Source organism: Balaenoptera musculus, chromosome 15 (genome assembly GCF_009873245.2).
Source record: "Balaenoptera musculus isolate JJ_BM4_2016_0621 chromosome 15, mBalMus1.pri.v3, whole genome shotgun sequence".
Taxonomy (NCBI): domain Eukaryota; kingdom Metazoa; phylum Chordata; class Mammalia; order Artiodactyla; family Balaenopteridae; genus Balaenoptera; species Balaenoptera musculus.
Window position 1 is genome coordinate 66,409,614 of NC_045799.1, and position 26,135 is coordinate 66,435,748.

The 26,135-nt window shown below is 45.9% G+C and overlaps 1 protein-coding gene across 1 annotated transcript in view; it reads left to right on the forward strand.

Moving 5' to 3' along the window:
- Positions 1–22,678, forward strand: part of EEF2K (eukaryotic elongation factor 2 kinase) — a 61,285-nt gene extending 38,607 nt beyond the window's left edge. Inside the window, 9 exon segments of the mRNA XM_036825192.1 lie at positions 921–988; positions 4,614–4,644; positions 4,647–4,690; positions 5,551–5,613; positions 7,061–7,195; positions 7,329–7,517; positions 12,488–12,612; positions 16,529–16,707; positions 18,780–22,678. Coding sequence (XP_036681087.1) covers positions 921–988; positions 4,614–4,644; positions 4,647–4,690; positions 5,551–5,613; positions 7,061–7,195; positions 7,329–7,517; positions 12,488–12,612; positions 16,529–16,707; positions 18,780–18,889 — 944 coding nt within the window. The 3' untranslated portion in view covers positions 18,890–22,678.
- The last annotated feature ends 3,457 nt before the right edge of the window (positions 22,679–26,135 follow it).

Here is a 26,135-nt window from a genome sequence, read left to right on the forward strand (position 1 = left end):
GCAGGAAAGAGGGGAGGCAAGGCTGACTCCAGGGTTTTGATCTGAAGAACTGGCAGGATGATGGGGCCATTTATTCAGCTGGAGGAGGCCCCAGGGAAGCAGGAGAGGAGGATTTTAATGTCAGATATTAAAGACGCCTGTAAATCACCACTGAAAGGCCTGGGGAATAGTCTGAAGCAAGAGTTGACAAACCTTTTCTTAAAAGGCCAGAGAGTAATAAATATTTTAGACTTTGTAGGCCATGTGGTCTCTGCATTTGCAGCATAAACGCAGCCATTGACAATACTTAAAACAAATAGGTGCGGCTGCGTTCCAGTAAAACGCTATGGACACTGAATTTTAAATTTCATATAATTTTCACGTATCACAAAATATTATTCTCCTTTTGACTTTTTTCAACCATCTAAAAATGTAAAAAGCATTCTTAAAAACCACATGAGAATAGGCGACAAGGCAGATTTGGCTGGTGGCAGCTTAGGACAGGAGATAAAGATTGGGGTGGTTGGTTTTTAAGCCATCTAAGGCTTCTCCCATTTGTAGCTACTCATTGGGCCCCAAATATACAAATGGCTTTCCTTCCTTCACAACTGCACCTCACTGAGGTTTGACCATAGGTCAAGCACATGGTGCTTATCAATACATGACACAATTGTATTTGCATTAATTATGACAACCCCAAGGAGGCACACCTATTAAGCTGCTTGCTTAGGACCCCACAGCTGGCGAGTAGAGACTCTGGGTAAGTTCTCGAGGAAGAATTGTGGCCCCCCCGGTGCTGACAACATACATTCTTCACCCATTTTTGTACTTTATAAATTTAAAATAAAAAAGGCTTGGTGGCAGCTGTAGGCTGTAGATGGGTCTTGTGAACTGTTCCAGCGATTGAGCCTGGTGCCTTACTCCATTTTCTCCCTGCTCAGATTGGCCTGTGTTCAGCGACCTCGATAACGTGGCACCCCGAGACCACGACCCTCTGGACAACCACCGGGTGAGTAGAGGGGGTGGAGGAGCAGGGCGGGGAGGAGTGGACCCCCTCCCCCGGGAACTGAGGATGAGACCTCAGGTCCAGAGGTGGGTAACCCAGGTCTGCTCCGGGCACTGGCAGGAGGATACAGGTGCATGGGGGGAATCCCAGCCTCCTGCCCAGGGCAGCATTTTGTCTGGGAAGAGCTGGGTCTATTCCAGTTCCTGGAGGTGGTTAAAGCAGAGAGAATCCAAATCAGCAATAATGCAACCTTCTGGTACATGCTGGACTTGGCCCTGGGTTTGGTTTGGCCGCACGTTGTGTGGCCAAGCTATCTTGGGGCACGGGGGCTACGTTGGGTCTCTGATGTGTAACTTATAGCACAGGTAGCTGTGATGCTTACAGCTTGGATAAGCAGAACAGGTTTCCTGCAGCCTCTGCGTGACTAGCAGTAAGAAGCTGTAGATGACATATTTGCATTCAGACAAACATATATTATGGTGTCAAATTAAAAATTCATGAGAATGTTTTAAACAGACGTCACAGAAACGTCACACTTGCACAGGCCACAGCATCTTAAGCTGCACTCTCAGCTCCAAAGGTTCAACTTCGCTCCTGACAGCTTTTCAGAGTTCTTGAGTGGGAACAAAAAATAGGAATAGCTGACACATATGGACTCATCACCATGGGCAGACACTGTCTTAAGAGCTTGGTAGATAATTCTCATTTAATCCTCACAACAACTTATGAGATAAATAGATGATAGTTTTTATTCCTTTTAGAATAGGTTTTATGTTTTACTCTAGAGCTAGGATGAGTTTTAGAATTTCAGAGTAGGTTGAAAAGGAAAAGATTCAGAAAATTACAAGGTGAAAAGTCTCCCTCCCACCTGTCCCCTCAGTCACCTGCTTATCCCCAGCATTAGCAGCTGCTTAGACAGTGCCCTCATTATCCCTGATTTAGAGACAGGGAAACTGAGGCACAGAAAGGTAAGCCACTTGCTCACGGTCACTCAATGATGGAGCCAGCGTTCAAACCCAGGCCATCTGGCCTCGAACCCACCCTCTATACTGCTGCCCTTTGCTTTTTTTTTTTTTTATATATAAATGTATTTGTTTATTTACTTATTTATTTTGGCTGCATCGGGTCTTCTTTGCTGTGCGCAGGCTTTCTCTAGTTGTAGCGAGCAGGGGCTACTCTTCGTTGCGGTGCATGGGCTTCTCATTGTGGTGGCTTCTCTTGTTGCGGAGCATGGGCTCTAGGCGCGCGGGTTTCAGTAGTTGTGGCACATGGGCTCAGTAGTTGTGGCTCGTGGGCTCTAGAGCACAGGCTCAGTAGTTGTAGCGCATGGGCTTAGTTGCTCCGCAGCATGTGGGATCTTCCCAGACCAGGGCTCAAACCCGTGTCCCCTGCATTGGCAGGCGGATTCTTAACCACTGCACCACCCCCCTTTGCTTTTATTCTCCACCATTTCTCAGATGAGGACGCTGAGGTTTGGAGAGGTTAGCTGCCTTGCCCAGGGTCTGACCTGGGGAGTTCAGAGCTGGGGTTTGAGTGAGGCTCTCTGTTGCCCGGCTTGGAAGTGGTTCCCAAGGGTGGGACGTGGGGCCCAAGGTCATGCAGAGTGGGTGCGAGGAGGGGGCTGCCTGGAGCTTTTAGGTATAGCCTGTGATCCAGTTTCAAAAAAAGCCTTTCACTCAGCACACTGAACACTTTAATTTGGTTGTCTGTAAATTATACCTCAATTAAAAAAAAAAAAAAAAAAAAAAAGAACAGCTATTTGGCTCACACAGAACAAAGACCTGGGGGAGGGCAGTAGGAAGCCTGTGGTGCTTCTAGAAACCAGGGCAGGGGCCTTTTTAGAATAACGCAGCTCCTTCGGGTGGAGTGGATCCTGGCCAGACCAGAGACCAAGGATTCCACTGTGTATGTTCCATGGCGCCCATCTGTCTAGGAGACTGATCCAGGTTTTACATTTATGGTAGTGATACCAAGCTTCTTTTAAAAATATATTGACTTAAGTAAAATAAAATGGTTTATTTAAAGAAAAATAATAAGGGCTTCCCTGGTGGCACAGTGGTTGAGAATCTGCCTGCTAATGCAGGGGACACGGGTTCGAGCCCTGGTCTGGGAAGATCCCACATGCCGCGGAGCAACTAGGCCCGTGAGCCACAACTGCTGAGCCTGCGCGTCTGGAGCCTGTGCTCCGCATCAAGAGAGGCTGCGATAGTGAGAGGCCCGTGCACCGCGATGAAGAGTGGCCCCCGCTCGCCGCAACTAGAGAAAGCCCTCGCACAGAAATGAAGACCCAACACAGCCAAAAATAAATAAATTAATTTTTAAAAAAATGAGTAAAATTGAAAATCCCTTTAAAAAAAAAAAGAAAAATAATAAAACAGAACTATGAATTCATGAGAAGAGTTTTATCTGAAGGAGGAAGAGAATGGGATGCAGAGGGGACTCATAAGAGGTCTAAATTTTAACAGCAATGTTTTAATTCCTTTTAGAAATAAAAGATCTAAAGTAACTAAGGCCTAGTGTTAAGAGTTGACAAAACTTGGCAACAGGTGCACAGGAGTTCATTTTAGGATTCTCTGTTCTTATTTGTGTGTTTGAAATGTTTCTCAGTGGAATGAAGGAGGAAAAAAATAAAAGTTTTAGTTGAACAGTGATGCAGGTGACATGCGGATATGGCCAGAACTTAACGTTGGTAGACAAGTGACTGAAGTTTTAGAGATTCTAAATTATACCAGGTTCCTTTTCACAACAGAACTCAGATCTAGAAGAATAAAACATATGCCCAGGTGATGTGTGCAGTTTTGGCAGAGGGCTTAGTTGTAGTAAATAATTGTTCCCAGTGCTGCATTTTTTTTTAAACATCTTTATTGGTGTTTAATTGCTTTACAATGGTGTGTTAGTTTCTGCTTTATAACAAAGTGAATCAGCTATACATATACATATATCCCCATATCTCTTCCCTCTTGCGTCTCCCTCCCACCCTCCCTTTCCCACGCCTCTAGGTGGTCACAAAGCACCGAGCTGATCTCCCTGTGCTATGCGGCTGCTTCCCACTAGCTATCGGTTTTACTTTTGGTAGTGTACATATGTCCATGCCACTCTGTCACTTTGTCCCAGCGTACTCTTCCCCCTCCCCGTATCCTCAAGTCCATTCTCTAGTAGGTCTGCGTCTCCAATGCTGCATTTTTATCCATGGGTCATATCCTTTAAACCAGGCTTTGTTTTTCTGCCTGTGAAATGGGTGAGTCACTCTTGACAATGGCACTTACTACGATCCACACTCTGAGCGTGACATCTCATTTCATCCTCACAGCCGCTTGATGTAGGTAGTTATAATGAATCCCCATAGCTAGGGAAACCGAAGCTCAGAGAGGCTGAGCAGCTATCCAGAGTCATAGCTGGTGAGTTACAAAGCTCGGATTTGAGCCTAGGCAGTCTGGCTCCAGAGCCCACATTCTTCGCCACTATTTTTTTACTGCTCCCTTGTCACCCAACCAGCAAGGGTAGGAAGAAGAGAATGTTGTGGGGTGATGGGACAAAGGAGGGAAAGCAAATGACTGGGATTCCAGATATCACCACCACCAGGTACTCAGAGGACCACTGAGACCCTAGGGCCATCTTTTCTCCGCAGGACTCTGAGAACAGTGGAGACAGCGGATACCCAGTGAGAAGCGGGGTGAGCTGGACGACCCAGAGCCCCGAGAACATGTAAGGAACCCCAAGGAAATGAGAACAGAGTCCCCTGTTGCCTAGTTGTCCAGGAGGATAGAGGGCTGGGGCGGAGGGGGGAATGTGAATGGGTGGTAAGAGCATAAAGTAAAGTAATAAATAAATCATTTCAGATAAAGATAAATGCAGGGCAGAAGATAAAACAGGGTAATGTGGACTAGTAAGTTTTAGTAAGGGGACAAGCATGGGGGATTAGACACAAGGTTGAACATGGCGGACACATCTTACAGTGAAGCTGGACCTCTGGTTGCTAAGCAGAGAGGATGCTGGGCAGTGGGCCAGAATGGTGCTGGTAGGTGGGAGGGCCCAGCTCAAAGGCACGGGATTCCAGCAGTCCCTCGGAAAGGCTCCAGAGGATGAAAGATGCCCTACGGTATCTTTTCAGCAGCATCCTGGTGAGGGTGGTCTTAGGCAGCATCAGCCACTTAGAGGTTTTGCCAGGTGCCAGAATGGAACACGAGCATTACGGGCGGTCTTGCCGGGAGCCTCTGGTCTCGGCTTAGTTACTGCGAATATATATAGACAGGCGATGGGAGCTGTGGCTAAGCGAAGCACGTGGCCCAGTTTTCTTGGTGCCTGTCTGCTGGGATCCTGTGCCTTTGAGTCGGTTCCGTCCATGCACATGGTGAGAGCGAGAGGGAGGCTGCGGCTGCCCCAGCACATCAGTCCTGCCTGTTACCCAGCATCCTCTCTGCTTGGCAGATGAAGGTGCCAGCTTCCTGGGGGGCCGAGCCAGTTCCCTGAGGAGGATCCCCTGGGAGGGCTGGACCGGTTCCCCCGAAGGAGGTTCTTGGGAGGAAGGCTGCTCTTTGGATCACTCTAATCTATGTCTCCATCAGGGCCACTCAAACGGTAACCGGAGGTACGAGTCGGACGAAGACAGCCTGGGCAGCTCCGGACGGGTAATGTGCCCCCAGGAATCCTCGTCGTGGCTGCGAGCTTGCCTTTTTCAGACTCTGTTTCTGTTTCTTCCCCCTCACGTCATGTCGCTTCTGCCTGCCCAGGTGCTTCGCATGTCTCCTAAAGGACGATTTTGCAAAGGAGCCAGTCCCCTCGGCAAATACTTTTTGAGCTCCTGGGTGTGACGCTGCAGAATCAGCGGGGAGAATTAGAGAAGGTCAGGATGGCCTGTCCTGGAGGCCACAGCTCACAACGCCTTCCAGTATACATTAGTTTATGTCTAGGGAGTTCCCTGGTGGCCTAGCGGTTAGAATTCCGGGCTCTCATTGCCGTGGCCCGGGTTCAATCCCTGGTTGGGGAAGTTCGTACAAGCTGCGTGGTGCAGCCCCCCAAAATTTAATTCTTGCAGCCACCCACTGAGACAGGCTAATGTTATTCATCCTCTTTTGATGTATTAGAAAAAGGGGGTCTTAAGCGACTCTCCCCAGGTTACCTGGCTAATAGTTGGAAGAAGTATCTCAGGTGATTATCATCAGGCCAGTGTGGGAAAGACCAGCCTCCGAAACGCTCTTCTCTAGCTGACTCTGAACCACATTTTGAACCTCTCACCCTCCAGCCTTTGCTAAGGCGAGTCTCTCTCCTGCCTGCAAGGTCCTTCCTCCCCTGTGGTCATATCTCCTCAAGCCTGTCTGCTCTCCCAGGCTGGACCCCAGTGGCACCTTCTCCAGGAGCCTTCCCTGATCCCCGGGGCAGGCTTGACTCTTGCTGCTTCCAGAACACAGATTATTTATCACACAGTATTTCCTTACCACAGGGTATTTCTCAATCGGGTCAAGGCCACAGCATGGTGCGGAGGCAGGGTCGTTTGATCCCAGCACCACTGACATTCTGGGCTGGGTCATTCTTTTTTGTGGAGGATGCCCTGTGCATTGTAGGATGTTTAGTGTGCGTACGCACAGACACACACACACAGCAGCCTGGCTCTGTCCTGCGAGAACTTTGGACAGGGATGTTTTTAGCTGGGAGACATGATGTGTTTTCTAAGCCCATCTCCTGAAGGTCCCTGTGGATGCACAGGGAAAGCACAGTGGATTTGCTGCCAGGTCTGAAGTCAGACTCTTCTGGTGCCTTGTGTGGGGAGCTGGCAGAGGAGCAGCTCAGGGTCGAAACTCCCCGACCTAAGTCAGATGGATAAGTGAGGAGGCACTTCTTTGAACTGCTGCAGTGCAGTGTGCTAGCCTTTGTGTCCCGTTGCTACAACATCCCCTCAGTGCCCACAAGCTGGCATAATTCAAGTGACTGGAAATGGAGCCGGGTTTGTCCAAGAAAACTTGACACCGCACAGGTCCGCGCCCCTTAACTTGCCAGGCCGACTTTCACAGCTGGGAGGGTGCGTCCATCCCCAGCCCCTCGCTTCTCTGGCCTGTAAATGCCCGGTCCTCCCTTCAGGTCTGTGTGGAGAAGTGGAATCTCCTCAACTCCTCTCGTCTCCACCTGCCGAGGCCTTCAGCCGTGGCCCTGGAAGTGCAGAGGCTCAACGCTCTGGACCTTGAGAAGAGAATCGGGAAGTCCATTTTGGGGAAGGTATGGTGATGCCCTCTCTGCATTAACCCGGCGCCTCCCCCTAGAATCGCTTCCTCCCCCAGGCTGGCTGGGAGGCCCTTGGCTGCGGCTGCGGCCTCCAGGCAGCCAGGCCCACCTGCCATCTGTGTGGCAGGTTCATCTGGCCATGGTGCGCTACCATGAGGGCGGGCGCTTCTGCGAGAAGGACGAGGAGTGGGACCGGGAATCGGCGATCTTCCACCTGGAGCACGCGGCCGACCTGGGCGAGCTGGAGGCCATCGTGGGCCTGGGACTCATGTACTCGCAGCTGCCCCACCACATCCTGGCGGACGTCTCTCTGAAGGTGAGGGGGCCGGGGGCTCAGTCAACCCATCACCCTTCCCTCCCTGGGTTTATGCCTCAGAAATTTCCCGAGCATCAGTTTGGGACCAGGCACTTCTAAGTTAGTTGACGCTGATAGAATTGGTCTCTGGCCTTGGGGACTGAGTGGAAGGTGACAGTCACATTCCCAGGCAATTGTGACGTGGTGCGGTGGGAGAAGCAGCAGATGCTACTGCAAATAAATGAGGAAGGGCCGTAGCTGGGGTTTCTTGATTGGCAGTTCCAGCTCTGTCCCTAGTGGCTAGAACAGACCTGGCACACACTAGATAATCAGCATTCGTCTGTGGAACGAATGAGTAAAGTGATCCCTAAGGTAGACCTGCAGGCCCAGTGGAGTCAGCCAGGCAGAGTGTGGGAGGGGGAGCGTGGGCAGAGGGGACAGCGCAGGCCCAGGCCCTGGGGAGACAGGGTTGGGGTGAGAGGACAGGAGGCGATCAGTGCAGCTGGAGTGTGGAGCGTGAGAAGGTGCAGGAGATGAGGCTGGAGAGGGTCCCGGGCAGGATGGGTATGATGGGAACCCGTGAGGGTGCCTGCTCTCTCATCACTCCCCTGGTCTATGGGCACAGTGGACAGGACCTGACGTGGCCTAGGGAGTGTGATCCTTTCCTTAGAGAAGCTGAGACGCCCTTGGTGTGCACGTGCTCCCAGCGTAAATGTCTCCAGCTCTCTGTCACGTGGGCCAGGCTTGCAGCCGGACAAGGCTGGGCCTGGTGTGGGCACAGGGCACCAGCCCTCCTCTGTGGGCCTCGCCATGGCCCAGCAGGTTGGGGGTCTCAGACTGGAAGAGGATGTGGGAAGACACCCAAAAGTCCTTGATTTATTTAACTTTTAAAATAGTTAATACATTCATGTGACGAAAAGTTTTTTTAATGTGAAAAGGTTTACAGTGAAAAATCTCCCTCCCACCTTTTCCTCCACCTTCTCATTCTCCTGATAACAGGTAACCATCGTTATTAGTTTCTCACATGTAATTCCAAGAGGGTATTCATTTCCTAGGGCTACCATAACTAATAACCACAAACTGGGGGGCTTAAAACAACAGAAATTCATTCTCTCACGGTTCTAGAGGCCAGAAGTCCAAAATCAGTGTGTTGACAGGCCATGATTTTCTAGCTTCTAGTGACTGGAGGCAATCTTGGGTGTTCCTTGGTCTGTAGGTACTTCACTCCAATCTCTGTTTCCATCTTCACATGGCCTTTTCTCTGTGTGTGTGTCTCTGTGCCTCTGTGTCTCTTTTTTTATGAAGACACCTGTCCTATGGAGTTTAGGGCCCACCCTACTCCAGTCTGCCCTCATCTTAACTAGTTACATCTGTCTGTTTGGAAAGACCCTATTTCTGCAGTGTCCTGCAGACTTTTTCCCTCAGTGCTGTAGAGACAGCTTCCGCATTCTTTCTGACAGCTGAGTAACATTCCATTGTACAGGTACTTTATTTAACCTGTGCCCTGTTGATGGACACTTGGGTTGGTTCCATTCTTATGATATCTCAAAAATTGCTGCAGTGACCAGACTTGGACATACTAAGTTGAACCATTTTTGTAGGTCATGAAGGTAGAATATTGGCAGTTTCATATGGTTCAGTCAAATACATCCTTTGGCATGCGGTCAGGGGTAACTTACAACCATTTTTATTTCCTGTTTTAGATGGTGAAGGGCAGGCTTGGTTGGGGGAGGGGGTTTTGACAGGCGGTTGATTTGTTCCTCTTTCTCTCGTCTCCATGCTCCCTGAGGAGTGGAGCATGAATGTATCTGAGGAGTGGACTGAATATATCTCATTTAGCCAGTGGTGTGCTGATAAATGCTTAACAACTGGCTCTTGCAGGTGGGGAGGGAATGTTTGCACATATATGTATGTACATTTATTATACATCTACTTGTAAGTTTATTATACATTTACAGATATAAGGAATGTGGAGCATACAGTTTACAAATCATAAAAATACTCTGTTGTGAATTCTATATAGTCAATTGATCCTTACAGAATTCCTTCGCTCATTTTTGTGGAACTCATGTCTGTAGCCCACCTTTGGTTGCATTTGATGGAGGCGTGAAGTTCTGACATTAGATACTGGTTGATACTTTCACTTACTTTAGTGAGTAAGATGAAAGTGAAATAAGCAAGTCCTTTGTCAGAGTTGGAACTTCATTTATTTGCTGCTGATACGAGCAACTTCTTTGCTGAATCAGACGATAGTTTTAAATACTGAAGAATGTTTCTCCAGTTTCTTTTTTTTTTAATTTTTTTTTATTTACTTATTATTTTTGGCTGTGTTGGGTCTTCGTTTCGTGCGACGGCTCTCTCTAGTTGCGGCAAGCGGGGGCCACTCCTCATCGCGGCGCGGGGGCCGCTCTTCATCGCGGTGCGCGGGCCTTTCACCATCGCGATTCCCCCCCCCGCGTTGCGGGGCACAGGCTCCAGATGCGCAGGTTCAGTAGCTGTGGCTCACGGGCCCAGCCGCTCCGCGGCATGTGGGATCCTCCCAGACCAGGGCTCGAACCCGTGTCCCCTGCATTAGCAGGCAGATTCTCAACCACCGCGCCACTAGGGAAGCCCCCTCTCCAGTTTCTTGTGCTAGTCACAATGTAATGGCTACAGACACTTTCAAATTAATCTGCATTATTAATATTTTTTGCCATCTCGTGGTATAACTGCTTCTACCACGGCCAATGTGCAAGCACTAAGATGACATCACTGAGCATGGAGTTGGAGGAAACGCACAACAGCACACCATTATATAGCATGTCCACCATGAAGATTCCACAGGCTGGTGGTTCTCGACCAGTCATTTTGCCTCCTCCTTCTCCAGGGGACACTTGGCAGTGTCTGGAGACATCTTTGGTTGTCACAACTCTGGGAGTGCAACTGGCATCTAGTGGGTAGAGGGCAGGGATGCTTCCAAACATCTACAATGCACAGGACAGTCCCTGTAACACAGAATTATGTCATCTAAAATGCCAGTAGTGCCAAGGTTGAGAAGCCCTGCAATAGATATAAATAACCTCAAGAGGACAGACAACAGTAAAATATAGTAAAATAATTAGGAAGTGATGACCTTTGGGTATTTGTTACCTTTCATTTAATTGTAAGTGTACATAATTTAATTTTTAATAATGGCTGTGTTTTATGACTGGCTTGCTTTCACATCGGTTCTCACAAGCCTGCAGAGCCGGCTCCAGTGTACCCACTGCGTTTGGCCTGTTCTCCCAGCAACTGGCACAGAGAGGACACTCAGAAGGGTTTGAGGCCTGAATAAAGGAATGCCAGGGTCCAAGATGAGTGGTTAGGGGCCAGGACTGGGGAGACCACTCTCGCTGAGACTCCCTGGTAACTCTCCCTGTGATCTCAGGCTGTTTACACCAACTGCACCCGAGCACCTTTGTAAAGGGATGTAGAAGCTATTTCAGTTTTCTCATCTGCAGGTGTCCCAAAGGCCTTTCTCTCCAGGACAGAATCTGGCAGCAAAGAAAACCATGGCCACATGCCCTGAAAGGCTGCTGGCCCATCTCCCGCTTTCCCCAAAGCCTCCATTCTTAGGGCCTTTTCCTGTTGTCTTGCTAAGACATTCATTTATCCAGCACATGCTTTTTGAGTATCTCCTACACTCTGGGCACCGTCCTAGGTTCTTATTCACAACAGCAAACTTTTCAGGCAGATAAGGTTGTAATACAGATAATAATTAACAAATGAAAATATTTCCAACAGAAGTAAAAATAACTGACCTTTATTGAGCACTGCCTGTGCCAAGCATTGTTCTTAAGTGCTGGGGGGAAATTGTGACAGGGAATGAGATCAGGAGGGACTGGATACGGGCTTCCTTGGTGGTGCAGGGGTTAAGAGTCTGCCTGCCAGTGCAGGGGACACGGGTTCGAGCCCTGGTCCGGGAAGATCCCACATGCCATGGAGCAACTAAGCCCATGCGCCACAACTACTGAGCCTGTGCTCTAGAGCCCGCGAGCCACAACTACTGAAGCCCGTGTGCCTACGGCGTGTGCTCTGCAACAAGAGAAGCCCTGCAATGAGAAGCCCACGCACCGCAACAAAGAGTAGCCCCTGCCTGCTGCAATTAGAGGAAGACCACGCGCAGCAACGAAGACCCAATGCAGCCAAAAATAAATAAATAAAATAAATAAATTTATTTAAAAAAAATTTACGCCAAGTGAAAAAAGCCAGTCACACTAAACCACATGTTTTTTGTTTTGTTTTGTTTTTTGGCTGAGCCAAGCGGCATGCGAGATCCTAGTTCCCTGACCAGGGATCGGACCCACGCCCCTTGCAAGGGAAGCGCAGATTCTTAACCCCTGGACCGCCAGGGAAGTCCATAGACCACATGTTATATGATTACATTTATATAAAATATCCACAATAGGGAAATCTCTAGAAACAGAATGTAGATTAGTGGTTGCCTAGGGCTGGGTGGGATGGAACAATTGGGAGGTAATGGTTAGAGGGTATGGTATTTTGAATCCTTCTCAGCTTGATGAAAATATCCTGAAATTGATTATGGTGCTGGTTGCACAATCTGTGATTATACTAAGAACTATTGAGTTGTACACTTTAAATGAGTGAGTTGTATGTTATGTGAATTATATCTCAATAAAGGTGCTAAAAAATGTAAAAAGAATTGGAAGCAGGGAGCCCCTGCTGGAGGCGAGAGATGATGTGGTCTCTGGAGGAATCAGAGCAGATAGAGGAGAGTGAGCGGGAGTGAGCTAAGCTTCCATTTCTCCCTGCCTGATGGGAACCCCCAGGAGCTCTTTGCAGCAGGGGAAGCCCTGTTCTCTTTCTCACGATGTGCAATTCTACCGCAGCCCCAGCCTGGAGCTCTCAAAACAATTCAAGAAACAGGGAAAATTGATGAGTGAGATTCTGGCAGCCCCTCCCGTGTAAGCCTCATTTCCTTTTCTCTCCCCGTCTTTGGTTTGTGTTAACAGGAGACAGAAGAGAATAAAACCAAAGGATTTGATTACTTACTGAAGGCAGCTGAAGCTGGCGACAGACAGTCCATGATCCTGGTGGCACGAGCCTTTGACACTGGCCAGAACCTCAGCCCAGACAGGTACTGTGGCCATGGCTCAGGTGACACTGGTGGGAACCTGGGCTGCAGGTGGGAGCTTCCCCTCCGGTGTTAGGACAGACCTGGGTTCCAGATGTGGCTCCCCTGAGTACCAGCCCAGTGACCGTGGGCAAGTAGTTTTACCTCCCTGGCCTCAGTTTCTTCACTGTGTAAAATGGAAGCTATTATAGAACCTGCATCCTAGGGTGGTTGTGTGTCATTGTATGAGGGTTAAATGATTTGCTGCCTGTAATCCTCACTGTGCCTGGCACATAAAGTGAGAGGTAAATGGCATCTTAGCCATTTTATGTAAAGATTTGCCTGAGAAAGAGTGTGAAAGGATATGTAGCATCAGGTCCAGAGCGGTTGTCCTTAGATGTTAGAATTAGGGGTGATTTTAATTGACTCTTCCTACTTTTGTTTTTATTCTTACTATTTTTCACTTCTGAGAGGGAGGGCAGGGAAGGCAGCAAGCTCCAGGGGAGTTCAAGCCTGGTGTGAGTTTTCCAGAGTGGTTTTAAGACTCCTGATGGCTACAACCCTGCAGGTGTCAACAGCATTTCGGTTATCCCTCTGGCAGAGATGCCAGGACTGGGTTCTGCGGTGGGAAGAGGGGAGAATGGCAGCTTCATCTCGGCTCTTTGGCTTGGCCAGTGGGAGGTCCCAGAAATCCAGGAGCAGAGGACGGTTGGGGGAATTGAACTCTTAGTGGGACCCATTGCTCACCCTCTGTGGCTCCCAGTGGATCTCTGCTTCCCCCTGTTGTCCTCAGGCGCAGGGAGCAGGGTGGGCACATTCATTGTCTAAACCTCCAGGACTGGGGCAGTTTGGCAATTCCCTCCTCTGTGGGTCAAGTGTTCATGTCCCTCTCACTGGGTTTAGAAGGAAAGTCAGGGCTGTGGGTCTGTCACATCAAGCTCTCAGGGTCTAAAACGTCTGGATACATGACATCCTGCCTGAATTACATGTCATGCAAACATTTGTCAGCTACCTACTGCGTTGTAACAGTAATGCTCCCCTATATTTGGATGCACTTTCATATCTGTGATTTTATTTCACTGAGAACTAGAATTGGGTCTCCTGCATCTCTTCAGTCCCAGTGCTTAGTGCAGGGCCTGGCTCAGTAGTTGTTTGAATGAATGAACCAACACATCTCTTTGACACAGACAGGGCAGGCATTTGGGGGCTTATTTTATGGATGAGTAAACTGTAGTTCTGAGAAGTGAAGGGGCTTGTCCATAGTCAAGTAGCCAGTAAGTAGTGGAGCCAAAACTTAGGTCTTTTCACCTCTCCTCCAGTGGACTGTACATTAGCCTGCTTCTTAGGGGACTCAGAATTACACTGGCATGGAGGGGAGGTAAACAAAACAGACACGACACAATTGTGTCCAATCAAATGCCAACATCTGTGGTGCCCATTGAGTGCAGTGGGGAAGCACCACCGCATGGGTGTGGGGAGCTGGAGCTGGGCATTGAATATCTGTATCTGAGGCCCTTAAAAAAAATCTTTGCTGTATGTGTTTTCTCCTTATGTCCTCTGTCTACTTTCTCTTTTTAATTTGAGACAATAGGTTTTTTGTTTTTGATTTGTAAGAATTATATATGTATATATTCATGTGTATATATATATATATATATATATATATTCCCCCCCCCTTCCCACCGTGTGGCATGCAGGATCTTAGTTCCCCAACCAGGGATTGAACCCATGCCCCCCTGCTGTGGAAGCGTGGAGTCCTAACCACTGGACCACCAGGGAATTCCGTGTAAAAAATTTTAATATATTAACACTGTTAACTCTGGTATATGAGTTGGCTTTAAAAAAATTTTCTGAGATGGCTACCAAAAAAAAAAAAAAAGATAGTGTTAAATTAAAAAAAAAAAAGGCTTCCCTGGTGGTCCTTTGGTTAAGACTCCGCGCTTCCACTGCAGGGAGCATGGGTTCGATCCTCGGTGTGGGAAGTTCCCCATGCCACAAGGTGTGGCCAAAAAAAAAGAGAGATGGCTATCATAGATTTGGGGGGGCAGGGGATGGCACATGTGCCACACAATGACCATTGTTTATTGGGTCTGGGGACATGCTGGTTTTTAATATTTTGTAGTTAAATCTATCAAGATTTTCTTCTGTAGCTTCTGCTATAGTCTTTTTCTTACTCTTCTTCCTCATTCCAACCAGCTCCAGCCTCTTCCATTCAGGGAGCATTAATTGAGGGTCAGCTATTTGCATTTTAAGGGGTTTTGACCCCCTTAGAAGTTACCATCTCATAGGACAAGGAAAAGTCATTGGAAATTCCAAGGCAGGGTAGACATGCTAACCGCTGGGTGCAGAGTTGGGTAGGGGTGGGTGGGGAGAGAGTAGGCCCTTTCCCTTCTTCTACATTTAATGTGTTGGGGGGATTCTGCCTTGCCCTTCAAGACTGGGGAGGGTCAAAGCTGAAAGAAGTGAGATCATCTAGTTTAGTGGCTTCCAATCCACTGTTAAAACCCTGATTTTTTGAGTGTGTCACCAGTAATTTTCAAATAACCTTGACTCCATTTTATTTTATAAAAAAGGGAAGTTATCTCCTGACACCATCCTAGCCAGCCACTTCAACAGACATTTAGAGAGGCTGTGCTGTTTGCCAGACCCTGGGAATGCAGCAGTGAATAGAACAGACAAGGTCCCAACCTTCTTGGGGCTTATGTTCTAGTCAGGGAAACCATAATAAGCAAGTAAATAAGTAAACAGGAGAATTACAGATTGAGGTGATTATAAGAAATAGGGTGTTTAGGGACAGCATCTCTGAAGAAGTTGAGCTGAGGTTGGAGAGATGAGGAGCCAGGTATGGGAAGAGTTGAAGGAAGGACGTTCTAAGCAGAGGGAGCAATAAGTACAAAAGCCAAGGAGCAGACAGGAGCTGGCACGTTCGGGGAGGAGAACGTGACCCAACGAGCCTGGCATGGGAGGAGGTTGACAGGAGCTAAGACTGGAGGGTAGAGCCAGGTCCATAAATATATAGCTGTTGCTCCTGGAACATTTCATGAGGCCCATAGACCTTCTTATCTGTGTCTCTCTTTGCTCGTTCCTGATGTACTCTAAATAGTTACTCACATGTTTGGTAATATGCATTAGTACTCCCCAAGGAAAAGAGCCCACTGCCCTGTTTGCTCTTTATTTTGTATTGTTCAGATTCAGCTGGAACTTGAATTCAGCATACGCCCTTGGTGGTTTGGCCATTCATGTGCTGCAGTAGGAGAAAGAGTTGAGGGTAGAGGGCAGAGCCAGAAGGGGGAAGTCAGCTATTCCGGGTAAACTCTGCATTTGCTGGAGTAGAGCCAGAGCTGGCCAGAAGAGGCAGAGCAAAAGATGGGGCTGAATGACTGCTGTGAGAAGGTTCTGGAGGCCTCGACAAAGAGTCCCCCAACCACCTTCTCTCCTGTGTGAGTCATAGGGCAAATTGGCTGGGATACCAGCCACTGCTAATGCAAAAATCACCCATACGGTGATTTTTTTTTTTTTATTTTTGCCTCACTGTGCGGCTTTCAGGACCTTAGTTCCACGACCAGAGACTGAACCCGGGCCACAGCAGTGAAAGCACTGAGTCCTAATCACTGGACCACCAGGGAATTCCCATAGGGTGATTTTGTGCAAATGAGGAAAGTGTTCCCCTTCCTCAAGATGCTCTACTTCCATCTGTTGGAAAATTGTTGTACTGTACCAATTTTTTTAGGGAAAATGCTTGACCACTATTGTAATAAGTATGTAAATCTACAATGTGAATGACACCCTTTAGATGTGGTGGTATTGGGTACTATGCGTCCTGAATCATAGGTGGTGGCCCCATTGGGATTCCTGACTTACCCTTCCTGCTGATGGGCCTCCTCCTTCCTGCCCTGTTGCTATGGTAACTTCCCTCTTTTCCTCTGTATCTCTTGGCAAGGTCCCAAAGCTGGCCAGAGGCTCTACTCTGGTACAACACTGCCCTGGAGACAACTGACTGTGATGAAGGTGGGGAGTATGATGGGATGCAAGATGAGCCCCGGTATCTGCTTCTGGCCAGGGAGGCAGAGATGCTGTTCACAGGCGGCTGCGGGCTGGAGAAGAACCCGCAGAGATCAGGTAGGGCCTGGTAGACCTGCCCCTGGGGTGGGACAGTGCTAGACAGTGAGAGACATAATTCCTGTCTCGCTGGGAATTACAACAACATGCAAGACTGAGTCTCTTCTTTCAGTTCTGGTTGGGAGAAAGATTTGTACTGGCCCTGTATTTTTGCCAGGCTGGATACCCATATGATGCTGACTTAGAAGAGGGCTTTATGCAGTTGGTATGCAGACGAACATTTTTATTTTAATAGTCAAATATTAGGAGTTTGGGAGGTTTGTTTGTAATTCACAAATTGAGCTGACATTTTCATAACATAAAATTCAACATTTTTTTTTTAATTTTTTAATTTATTATTTATTTATTATTTTTATTTTTGGCTGTGTTGGGTCTTCATTTCTGTGCGAGGGCTTTCTCCAGTTGCGGCGAGTGGGGGCCACTCTTCATCGCGGTGCGCGGGCCTCTCACTATCGCGGCCTCTCTTGTTGCGGAGCAGAGGCTCCAGACGCTCAGGCTCAGTAGTTGTGGCTCACGGGCCCAGTTGCTCCGTGGCATGTGGGATCTTCCCAGACCAGGGCTCGAACCCGTGTGCCCTGCATTGGCAGGCAGATTCTCAACCACTGCGCCACCAGGGAAGCCCAAAATTCAACATTTTAAAGTGTAAAGTTCAGTGGTTTTTAGTATATTCACAGTATTATGCCATCATCAGCACTACCTAATTCCAGAACATTTCCATCACACCAGAATGAAACCTGGTACCTGTTAGCAGCGACTCCCTATTTCCCCCTCCCTCCATCCCTGGCAACCACTAACCTACTTTTCATCTTTATAGATTTACTTATTCTGGTCATTTCATATAAATGGGATCATATAATAGGTGACCTTTTGTGTCTTGGCTTCTTTCAAGGTTCATTCATGTTGTAGCATGTATCAGTCCTTTATTCCTTTTTATTGCTGAATAATATTCTATTGTATAGATACTACATTTTGTTTATACATTCATCAGTTGATTCACACTTTTATATATATATATATGAAATATATATATGTGTATTTATTTTTTTATTTTTTTTATTTTGGGGCTGCATTGGGTCTTCGTTGCTGCATGCGGGCTTTCTCTAGTTGCGATGAGTGGGGGCTACTCTTCCTTGCAGCGTGTGGGCTTCTCATTGCGGTGGCTTCTCTTGTTGCAGAGCACAGGCTCTATTGACGCAGGCTTCAGTAGTTGCAGCACGTGGGCTCAGTAGTTGTGGTGTGCGAGCTCTAGGGTGCATGGACTTCAGTAGTTGTGGTGTGCAGGCTCAGTAGTTGTGGCTCGTGGGCTCTAGAATGCTGGCTCGGTAGTTGTGCATGGGCTTAGTTGCTCCGCGGCATGTGGGATCTCCCCGGACCAGGGATCGAACCCGTGTTCCCTGCATTGGCAGGTGGATTCTTAACCACTGCACCACCAGGGAAGTCCCTATATGTATATTTTTAAATAACATGATAGACATACTGAACTCCTGATTTCACAGGTATAGGATGAGGCTAAGTTTAAAAGTTTTTTGTTAAGGTGGTGTAACAAAATCAAGCAAATAATACTGCAACTCTACAATCCTTTATTTGAAACTTCTAAATCCAAAAAGCTCTGAAAACCAACTGTTTTTATATGTTTTGCATAAATTCGTTTGGTGGCAAAACCTGTCCAGAACTGACATGAGGTTGTTCATAATTTTTATTTCTTATACTTTATCTTTTCTACTTTCATATATTCCCAATTTGCCCTGTAAAAGCCCTCAGCCTGATTCTCATTGGCTCAGTTGGAATCACCTACCCATCCCTAAACCAATCACTGTGCTTATTGAGATGGCTTACTCTGATTGGCTGTGCCTAAATGTGGACCAGTCCCTGTGGCCTGGTGGGGAATGGGGAAGTGCTTTGATTGGCCAGGCTTGAATCACGTGCCCACCCAGAGCCCCACCCAGGTTATGTGGAAGGAGAGGCAAGAAAGGGTAACCTCAGGGTGATCTTCTAGAGAGGGGGTCGGGGACACTGGGTGGCAAAAATAACAGGTGCTTCACCTCTTTGTGCCCCACTTTACTTTCTTTCAGGCGACTTGTACACCAAGGCAGCCGAGGCAGCAATGGAAGCCATGAAGGGCCGGCTGGCCAACCAGTACTACGAGAAAGCCGAGGAGGCCTGGGCACAGATGGAGGAATAACTTGCTGGAAAAATCACTGCCAGCCTGTCCCAAGCTAAAGGGCTAGGAGTGGGGGAAAGAAAAAGACTTCTTTACTTATTTAGGGTTGTTTTGGGGCCGGAGGAGGCAAATATTTTTAGCGTGTTGTAAATCTACTTTTGTATTTTATTGTTGACTCTTGAAAATGTCTTTGCTACCAGTGGAGACACTGCAGCTGTCCCCTAGGGCAGCATTTTGGGGGAGGGGGATTGAAAAAGCAGCCTAATGAACCAACATATCTCTTTGAGGTTCTTCTTCTGTGTTTTGTTGTTGTTATTGTTGTTTTTTGTCATGAGATGTAAGAAAATGTATCTTTTCTCCCCTGGATGGAAAATACTAAGGCTTTGCTCATCAGCCTTTTCAGGCTGGGCTGAAATCTCAGGCCCACAGAGCCTGTGTTTCCTGAGTCAGGATGCGATGGGGTACAGTAGAGCTGCACATTAACTTTCCATGGGGTGTGTAGTGTCATGACTTAGTGCAAAGCCTTCTTTCTCAGAGCATTTGGAAGTGTGCTGGCATTTTTTGGTGGATGTGAGACTGTACATCACCCAGGCCCCCTTCTGTCATGGGGGAGGACCCGCACACTCTTTTCTTTTTGGGGGGGATCTTAGTTCCCCAACCAGGAATTGAACCCGGGCCCTCAGCAGTGAAAGTGCCGTGTCCTAACCACAGGCCCGCCAGGGAATTCCCATGTTTTCTAATATTTTAGTTTAATGTCCTTCCTGAAATGCAGCTTATTTTCTGGAATACAGCCAAATTCCATTCTGAAGCATGCTGTCTACAGTGGGCTTTACAAAACAGGTTTGATTTCTATATGCATACTTTTACTACCTCTAACTCCTCCATCAGCTACTGTGCACCTTTTTGGGCGCACCTCAGAGCTTTTACATGTAAGGACAGTGGCTTGGAAAGTTGGAGCCTGTCCTCCAAGCGGACATGTACCCTGCATCTCAATGGCAGCATCCACAATATACTGAAGTACTCTTGGTACCGTATTCCTCCGTATTTTCTTAGCACCTGGTGTTCTTATGAAGAATCTGCTCCCCAACCCCTGTCCTTGGCATTTTCTGCTTGAAGCTTGGTGATTTTCTTGTTATTTGCAGCAGGATGCTTTCAGCAGCAGTCCCTTGAGATTTGTCTAAGCTGTTGGAGAATGAAAGGGCAAGAACTGTAAACACTCATTAATTCCAGTGGTTTCCCCAGGGCCAGGCTATGGCTATCTGTATTTAATGAGCATTCTCTTTAGAAGGAATTCAGATTTAACACCAGTTTGATTTCAGTTGGTGTTTCAAATAGCAAAGAAAACAGACTGCTTTGATCAACCCCAAGTGCTAAAGCAGCCTCTCTTCCTTTGTTTAAAAATGAAAACATAAAAAAAACAGAGTGTAACATACAAACCATTCTTTTTTTTTTTTTGGCCGCACCACTCGGCTTGTGGGAACTTAGTTCCCCAACCAGGGATTGAATCCGGTTCCTCCTGCAGTGGAAGCTCAGGGTCCTAACCACTGGACCTCCAGGGAATTTCCATACAAACCATTCTTACCTGTTCATTGAGACAGGTCCTTTAGCATGTTAGTGTTAAGTACTGTGAAGTCATGACCCTGTGCATGCATTAGGTTCCAAAGTTCAGTGTGTGCCCTAAAGGAAAAATCAAGCAGAGTCAAAATTACCCTTGAAAATCTTTAGAGCACCTATAATGACAGTATCCCTGTTTTTGTATTTGGACTAATCACAACCAGTTTCCTTTAGAAGTTGGAACTGATCACCCTTTTCTGTTTGTCCAGAATCAAGTAGTTGGCTTGTCTTAAGTTGTTTGTGTGTTTTAAACCAGTGCATGTAGTTAATTTGCATTTGTTAAATGTAAGTTAGGAGCAACTTTATTTTGATTTATCTCTTCAAAGGTGTCAAGCCTCATAAAATTCATGCTTTTGTTAGTTCAACCAGCCTCCTTGCTCTTTGAGATTTTATTTATGCAAATCATTATGTTCCCTGAGAACCCTGTCTCATTTCTTAGTTATATGTCAGTGCTTTCCTCTAACACAGGGATCGACAACTTTTTTGTAAAAGGGCCCAGATAGTAAATATTTAGGCTTTGCGGGCCATATGGTCTCTGTTGCAACTACTTAGCCCTGCTGTTGTAGTGCAGAAACATCGGTGACCGATACCCAAACGAATGAGCATGGCTGGCGTTCCAATAAAACTTTATTGACAAAACAGCCTGCCTGGGCTATAGTTTGCCAACCCCTGCTCTAATCCTGACTTAAGAGCCACTATATTAAACCCTGAGGGCAAGAGTCATCTCAATTTTTATTTTGGTCTCCAGTGCTTAAAAACAGTGCCTTAGCACAGAGTAGGCACTCAGTAAATTCATGAACAATGGAGATCCAGCCCTAGTCACAGCACTCACTCTTTGTGGCTCTGGTTCCTCCAACCAGTTAATGATTCCTTGTCTGGATTGGCTTGAACGGTCACCCCTGTAATTCCACCCACTCACATGGCCTTAATGTCAGGGCAGTCCCCTTCTCCTGCAGGAGGCTGGGATAGCTAGGCAAATGCTTCTTTAAGGACCATTGAGAGCAAAATGATCTGCAAAATACTGAGATCCTTCTGAGCCAGCAGAACTTATTCCACTTTCAAAAGCTAGTTCTGTGCCTTCTAAAGCTGGTTAGGGCATCTTTTTCCACAAATGCTAGACATGCCAAAAAAAAAAAAAAAGCAAAAAGCAAAAAAACCCCAGGACATTCCAGCCCAACTGGGGAGACATCAGAAACTCTTTTCAGGTGCAAGAAACAGGGGAAGGTCCAGGAGATTAGCAGAGTTGGAGATGTAATTTGCATCTTCAATCACAGATGGAGAATCCAAGGTTCTGAAAGGTAGACTCTTTCCAAGTACCCTGCTGGTTAGAGGCTAAGCTGGAGCTAGGATTTGAGAGCTGCTTTTATTTAGAGGATCCTGGGAATAAAATTTAAAGTTAAACTGGAGTGTAATGTCTCTTTCAGTTTTGCTGCAGGGTTGAGAAAGAAAAAAAGCAGGCTTTAGGATGTAAGTAGGAAAAATCCCTAACCCCTGTGCACCTGGATATCCTTATCCCCTCCTCCTCACCTGAGGCCCTGTGGGAATTTATCATCAAATGCAACCTTGATGAACCAAGCCAGGTAAATTAGTGTTGTTGCTGTTTTAGTGACTTCATTTCCTTTCGTCCCAGCACATTTGTCTGCAGTACTAGACATGTTTTACAAATCAACAAATGTTTACACAAGTATATGCAGCTTGTGTGGGGGAAAGGAGATAAAATATGCATATTCTCTGCATTTGTGCCTGTTACTCACTTTTCTAATCTCTGCGGTACCCCTTTAACCTAGACAAGGTGGACACTGGGTAGACCCAGAGAAGTGGCTTGCATTATAGATTTATTTTTGAATATATATTAAGTTCCATTTTGCCTTTCTTTCTTGGTTTCTTTCTTTCTGGTCTCAAATTCAAATGTCTCCTGGTAACACATGAGTGAAGTAGCTGGGTGGAGGTGGGGTGAACTGGAGGGCTCAGCCCCACCTGAAAGAGGCAGCCCAGATTCAGCTCCGAATGGTTGTCCCCATGGGGAGTGTGGGCCCAGTGTTGCCCCATTTTCCAATTTTTCAAGCTGCTGAAAATTGGATTTTTTTATGCAAGGTTTCTTGATTTTTAACATTTCTAATAAATTCTTATAAAACAAAAACTTCTGGATTTGGCACATACATTTTCTGTTTGCTGTAAATAAAGGATGTGTACCTCTTCGTTTTTCTTGGTTTTTCTCATCTATAAAACAATAATCTTTATCATTACATAGTTGTCATCAGTTTCAAAGAAAATGCATGTTAAAGATGCTTTGTGATCTAAAACTTAAGAAAATCTTCGTTACTGATATGAGAATTTCTTTAAAAATTTTCAGAATTTTAAGAAATTTGAACAATATACCATAACTCTACATGGTATATTGAACACATATTTAGGTCCATTTGCTCCTAAGTCTCCACTAAAATGACAGGAAAGAGATTTTCTTAATGGCATAAGCCCATGAGGGTGAAAAGGAAGAGGCATCAACAGTAACAAAATTTTGGATGCTGGAAAGCAGATAGACTGTGATTGAGTTAGCAGACCCAAGAAGGCTGGATCCTAGGTCAGCAGTAGGAAAATCTAAGAACCCAGTTTTCATCATTGAAGACCCCCCCCCCAAAAGGCTGAAGAATTGGCACCAGGAACCTCTGGAAGGGGGAGTGAAATGGGGCTAAAACTGTAGGTTCAGTTGAAAGACAAAGCATCAGACCTCTAGACCCACTCAGCTCCCCTGTGTAGCCAGCCAGCTGCCACTCCATCACCCTGCAGAAGCCTAGGACACCAGGCACAGTAGAGAGTGAGGCTACTCTACTGAAAGGAGGGTTGGTGGAAGTTTCTGTATTGGCTGTAGAGTGTCCACCAGCCTTCTTTCCCCCTGTGCTGCCAGACACTGGCAGCTGACTTTGTCCCTCCTGGGGGAAGGTAGACAATTGAAGAAATTTCTTAGGAATCTGACTAGCCTAAGATAAAAGACTTAAGGTACTTCCTCCTAATGAAACAGGCTGGCCAGAGCACCTCACAAAAAAAGCCTCACCCACCAAGTCCCGCCCACACCTACAGAAATTCCCAGATAACATATTAGAGCCCTGTTGTTAAACTTGAACAGCCACCCAAAGATCCATATGTAAGGAAGGCATTTCATATAACAGACAAATAGAACCAAGAGCAGACAGCATCTTGGAGGAAACAATATGCCTGGAGAAGAAAACTTCAAGTAATAAAAAACTATCAATATCCTTAGATAAAATGTTGTGTCCATGAAAAAAGGATCAAGATGTGATTCTAAGAATTCACACAGTTTTCCCAGCACCACTTATTGAAGAGGCTGTCTTTTCTCCATTGTATATTCTTAACTCCTTTATCAAAGATAAGGTGACCATATGTGCATGGGTTCATCTCTGGGCTTTCTATCCTGTTCCATTGATTTATGTTTCTGTTTTTGTGCCAGTACCATACTGTCTTGATTACTGTAGCTTTGTAGTATAGTCTGAGGTCAGGGAGCCTGATTCCTCCAGCTCTATTTTTCTTTCTCAAGATTACTTTGGCTATTCAGGGTCTTTTTGTGTTTCCATACACATTGTAAAATTTTTTGTTCTAGTTCTGTAAAAAAAATGCTATTGGTAATTTGATAGGGATTGCATTGAATCTGTAGATTGCTTTGGGTAGTATAGTCATTTTCACAATGTTGATTCTTCCAATCCAAGAACATGGTATATCTCTCCACCTGTTTGTATTGTCTTTAATTTCTTTCATCAGTGTCTTATAGTTTTTTGCATACAGGTCTTGCTAGAGTCTGTCATACAGAGTGAAGTAAGTCAGAAAGAGAAAACAAATACCGTATGCTAACACACATATATGGAATCTAAAAAAAAAGGGTTCTGATGAACCTAGAGGCAGGACAGGAATAAAGACACAGACAGAGAGAATGGACTTGAGGACACAGGGAGGGGGAAGGGTAAGCTGGGACAAAGTGAGAGAGTGGCATGGACATATATACACTACCAAATGTAAAATAGCTAGTGGGAAGCAGCCACATAGCACAGGGAGATCAGCTCGGTGCTTTGTGTCCCCCTAGAGGGGTGGGTTAGGGAGGGTGGGAGGGAGACGCAAGAGGGAGGGGATATGGGGATATATGTATAGGTATAGCTGATTCACTTTGTTATACAGCAGAAACTAACACACCATTGTAAAGCAATTATACTCCAATAAAGATGTTTAAAAAAAAAAGAATTCACACAGCAGAGAGCTCTTGTAAATCGAATATACCCTTACAAAAATGAGTAACTTATTAGAAGCGTTGGAAAATGAAGTTGAGGAAATCTCCCAGGAAGTGGAACAAAAGAACAAAAAAAGCTAAAGAATAGGAGAGGAAATTCTAGGAGCTAGAGGAGCACGCACTCTGGGCTGTACAACTGTTCCCCGATGGAACCATTATAATTGTTACCATTTTTGCTTTGTGGAGAAATTAGCTAAGAAGAGCCTAAGATTATGTATGTGTAGTTTTTAATGGTCTTTCCTTGGCTTTTTAAAATTTAGAACCAGAATTCTACGATCCTAGTTTCAAAGTCAAAATTTTCATATAGCCTTCTACTAGAAATTAAGCGTACATGTAGATATAGATATTTTTACTGAATTATATTTAGCATATAGATTAAAATGTAAAGAAGTGTAACTCAGTCCTACCAGTATGCAAATCATTTAGAAGTAAGCAAATGCTTTCATTGTAATACAATGAAGGTTCCAAAAAGGTTTGCTTTCTTTTCTCCTACCTTGATATACTTATCAGTATTTAAGATCACCAAAAGGAATTCATAAGTCTGGTTAGGACTGAGTTTGGTTTTTTTTCCTTTTATGAGCCATTTGAGGTATCCATTTGTTTTTCTTCCTACATACATTTCTTTCTGACTTCATGCACAATTTTAGTTTTTCCAATTATAAAAGAAATTAGTTCCAAAGAATTAGAGCTCTTAATACTAAGTAGTATCTACTGGAAAAAAATAAATGTAGTAGTCTTAACTAAAAGAAAAAAAATTTTTTTTATAAGTCTAGGAGCCTAACTTAAAACAGAGTTAGAGAAAGTAGAGGGGAGAGAATCTTTTTTTTTTTTTGTGTGCAGCATGCAGGGGTCTTAGTTCTCCTAGCAGGAATCAAACCCATGCCCCCTGCAATGGAAGCGCAGAGTCTTAACCACTGGACCACCAGGGAAGTCCCCAAGAGAGTCTTTAAAAAATGTTGAGAACATTTCTTGGACTGAAGGATGTGTGTCTCCAGAACAATAGGGCCCATTAAGTATCTAGCACAATTGATAAAATTAGACCTATGCCAAGACTCATCTTCATGAAATTTCAGAACACTGAGGACAGGGAAAAGATCCTGGAAACTTTCAGAGGGAAAGAACAAGTTTCATATAAATGACTGAGAATCAGGATAACATCAGACAACTCAACAGTAACACTGGAAGTTGGAAGCTGATGGCTTCTGAATTCTGGGGAAAATACACTTTAACCTAGAATCATATGCCCAAACTATTAATGAAGCATAAGCGTGAAATAAAGACAATTTCAGACATGTAAATTCTCAGAAGTAAACCTCTCAAATACTGTTCCTCCAGAAGCCACTGGAAGAGTTGCTCTAT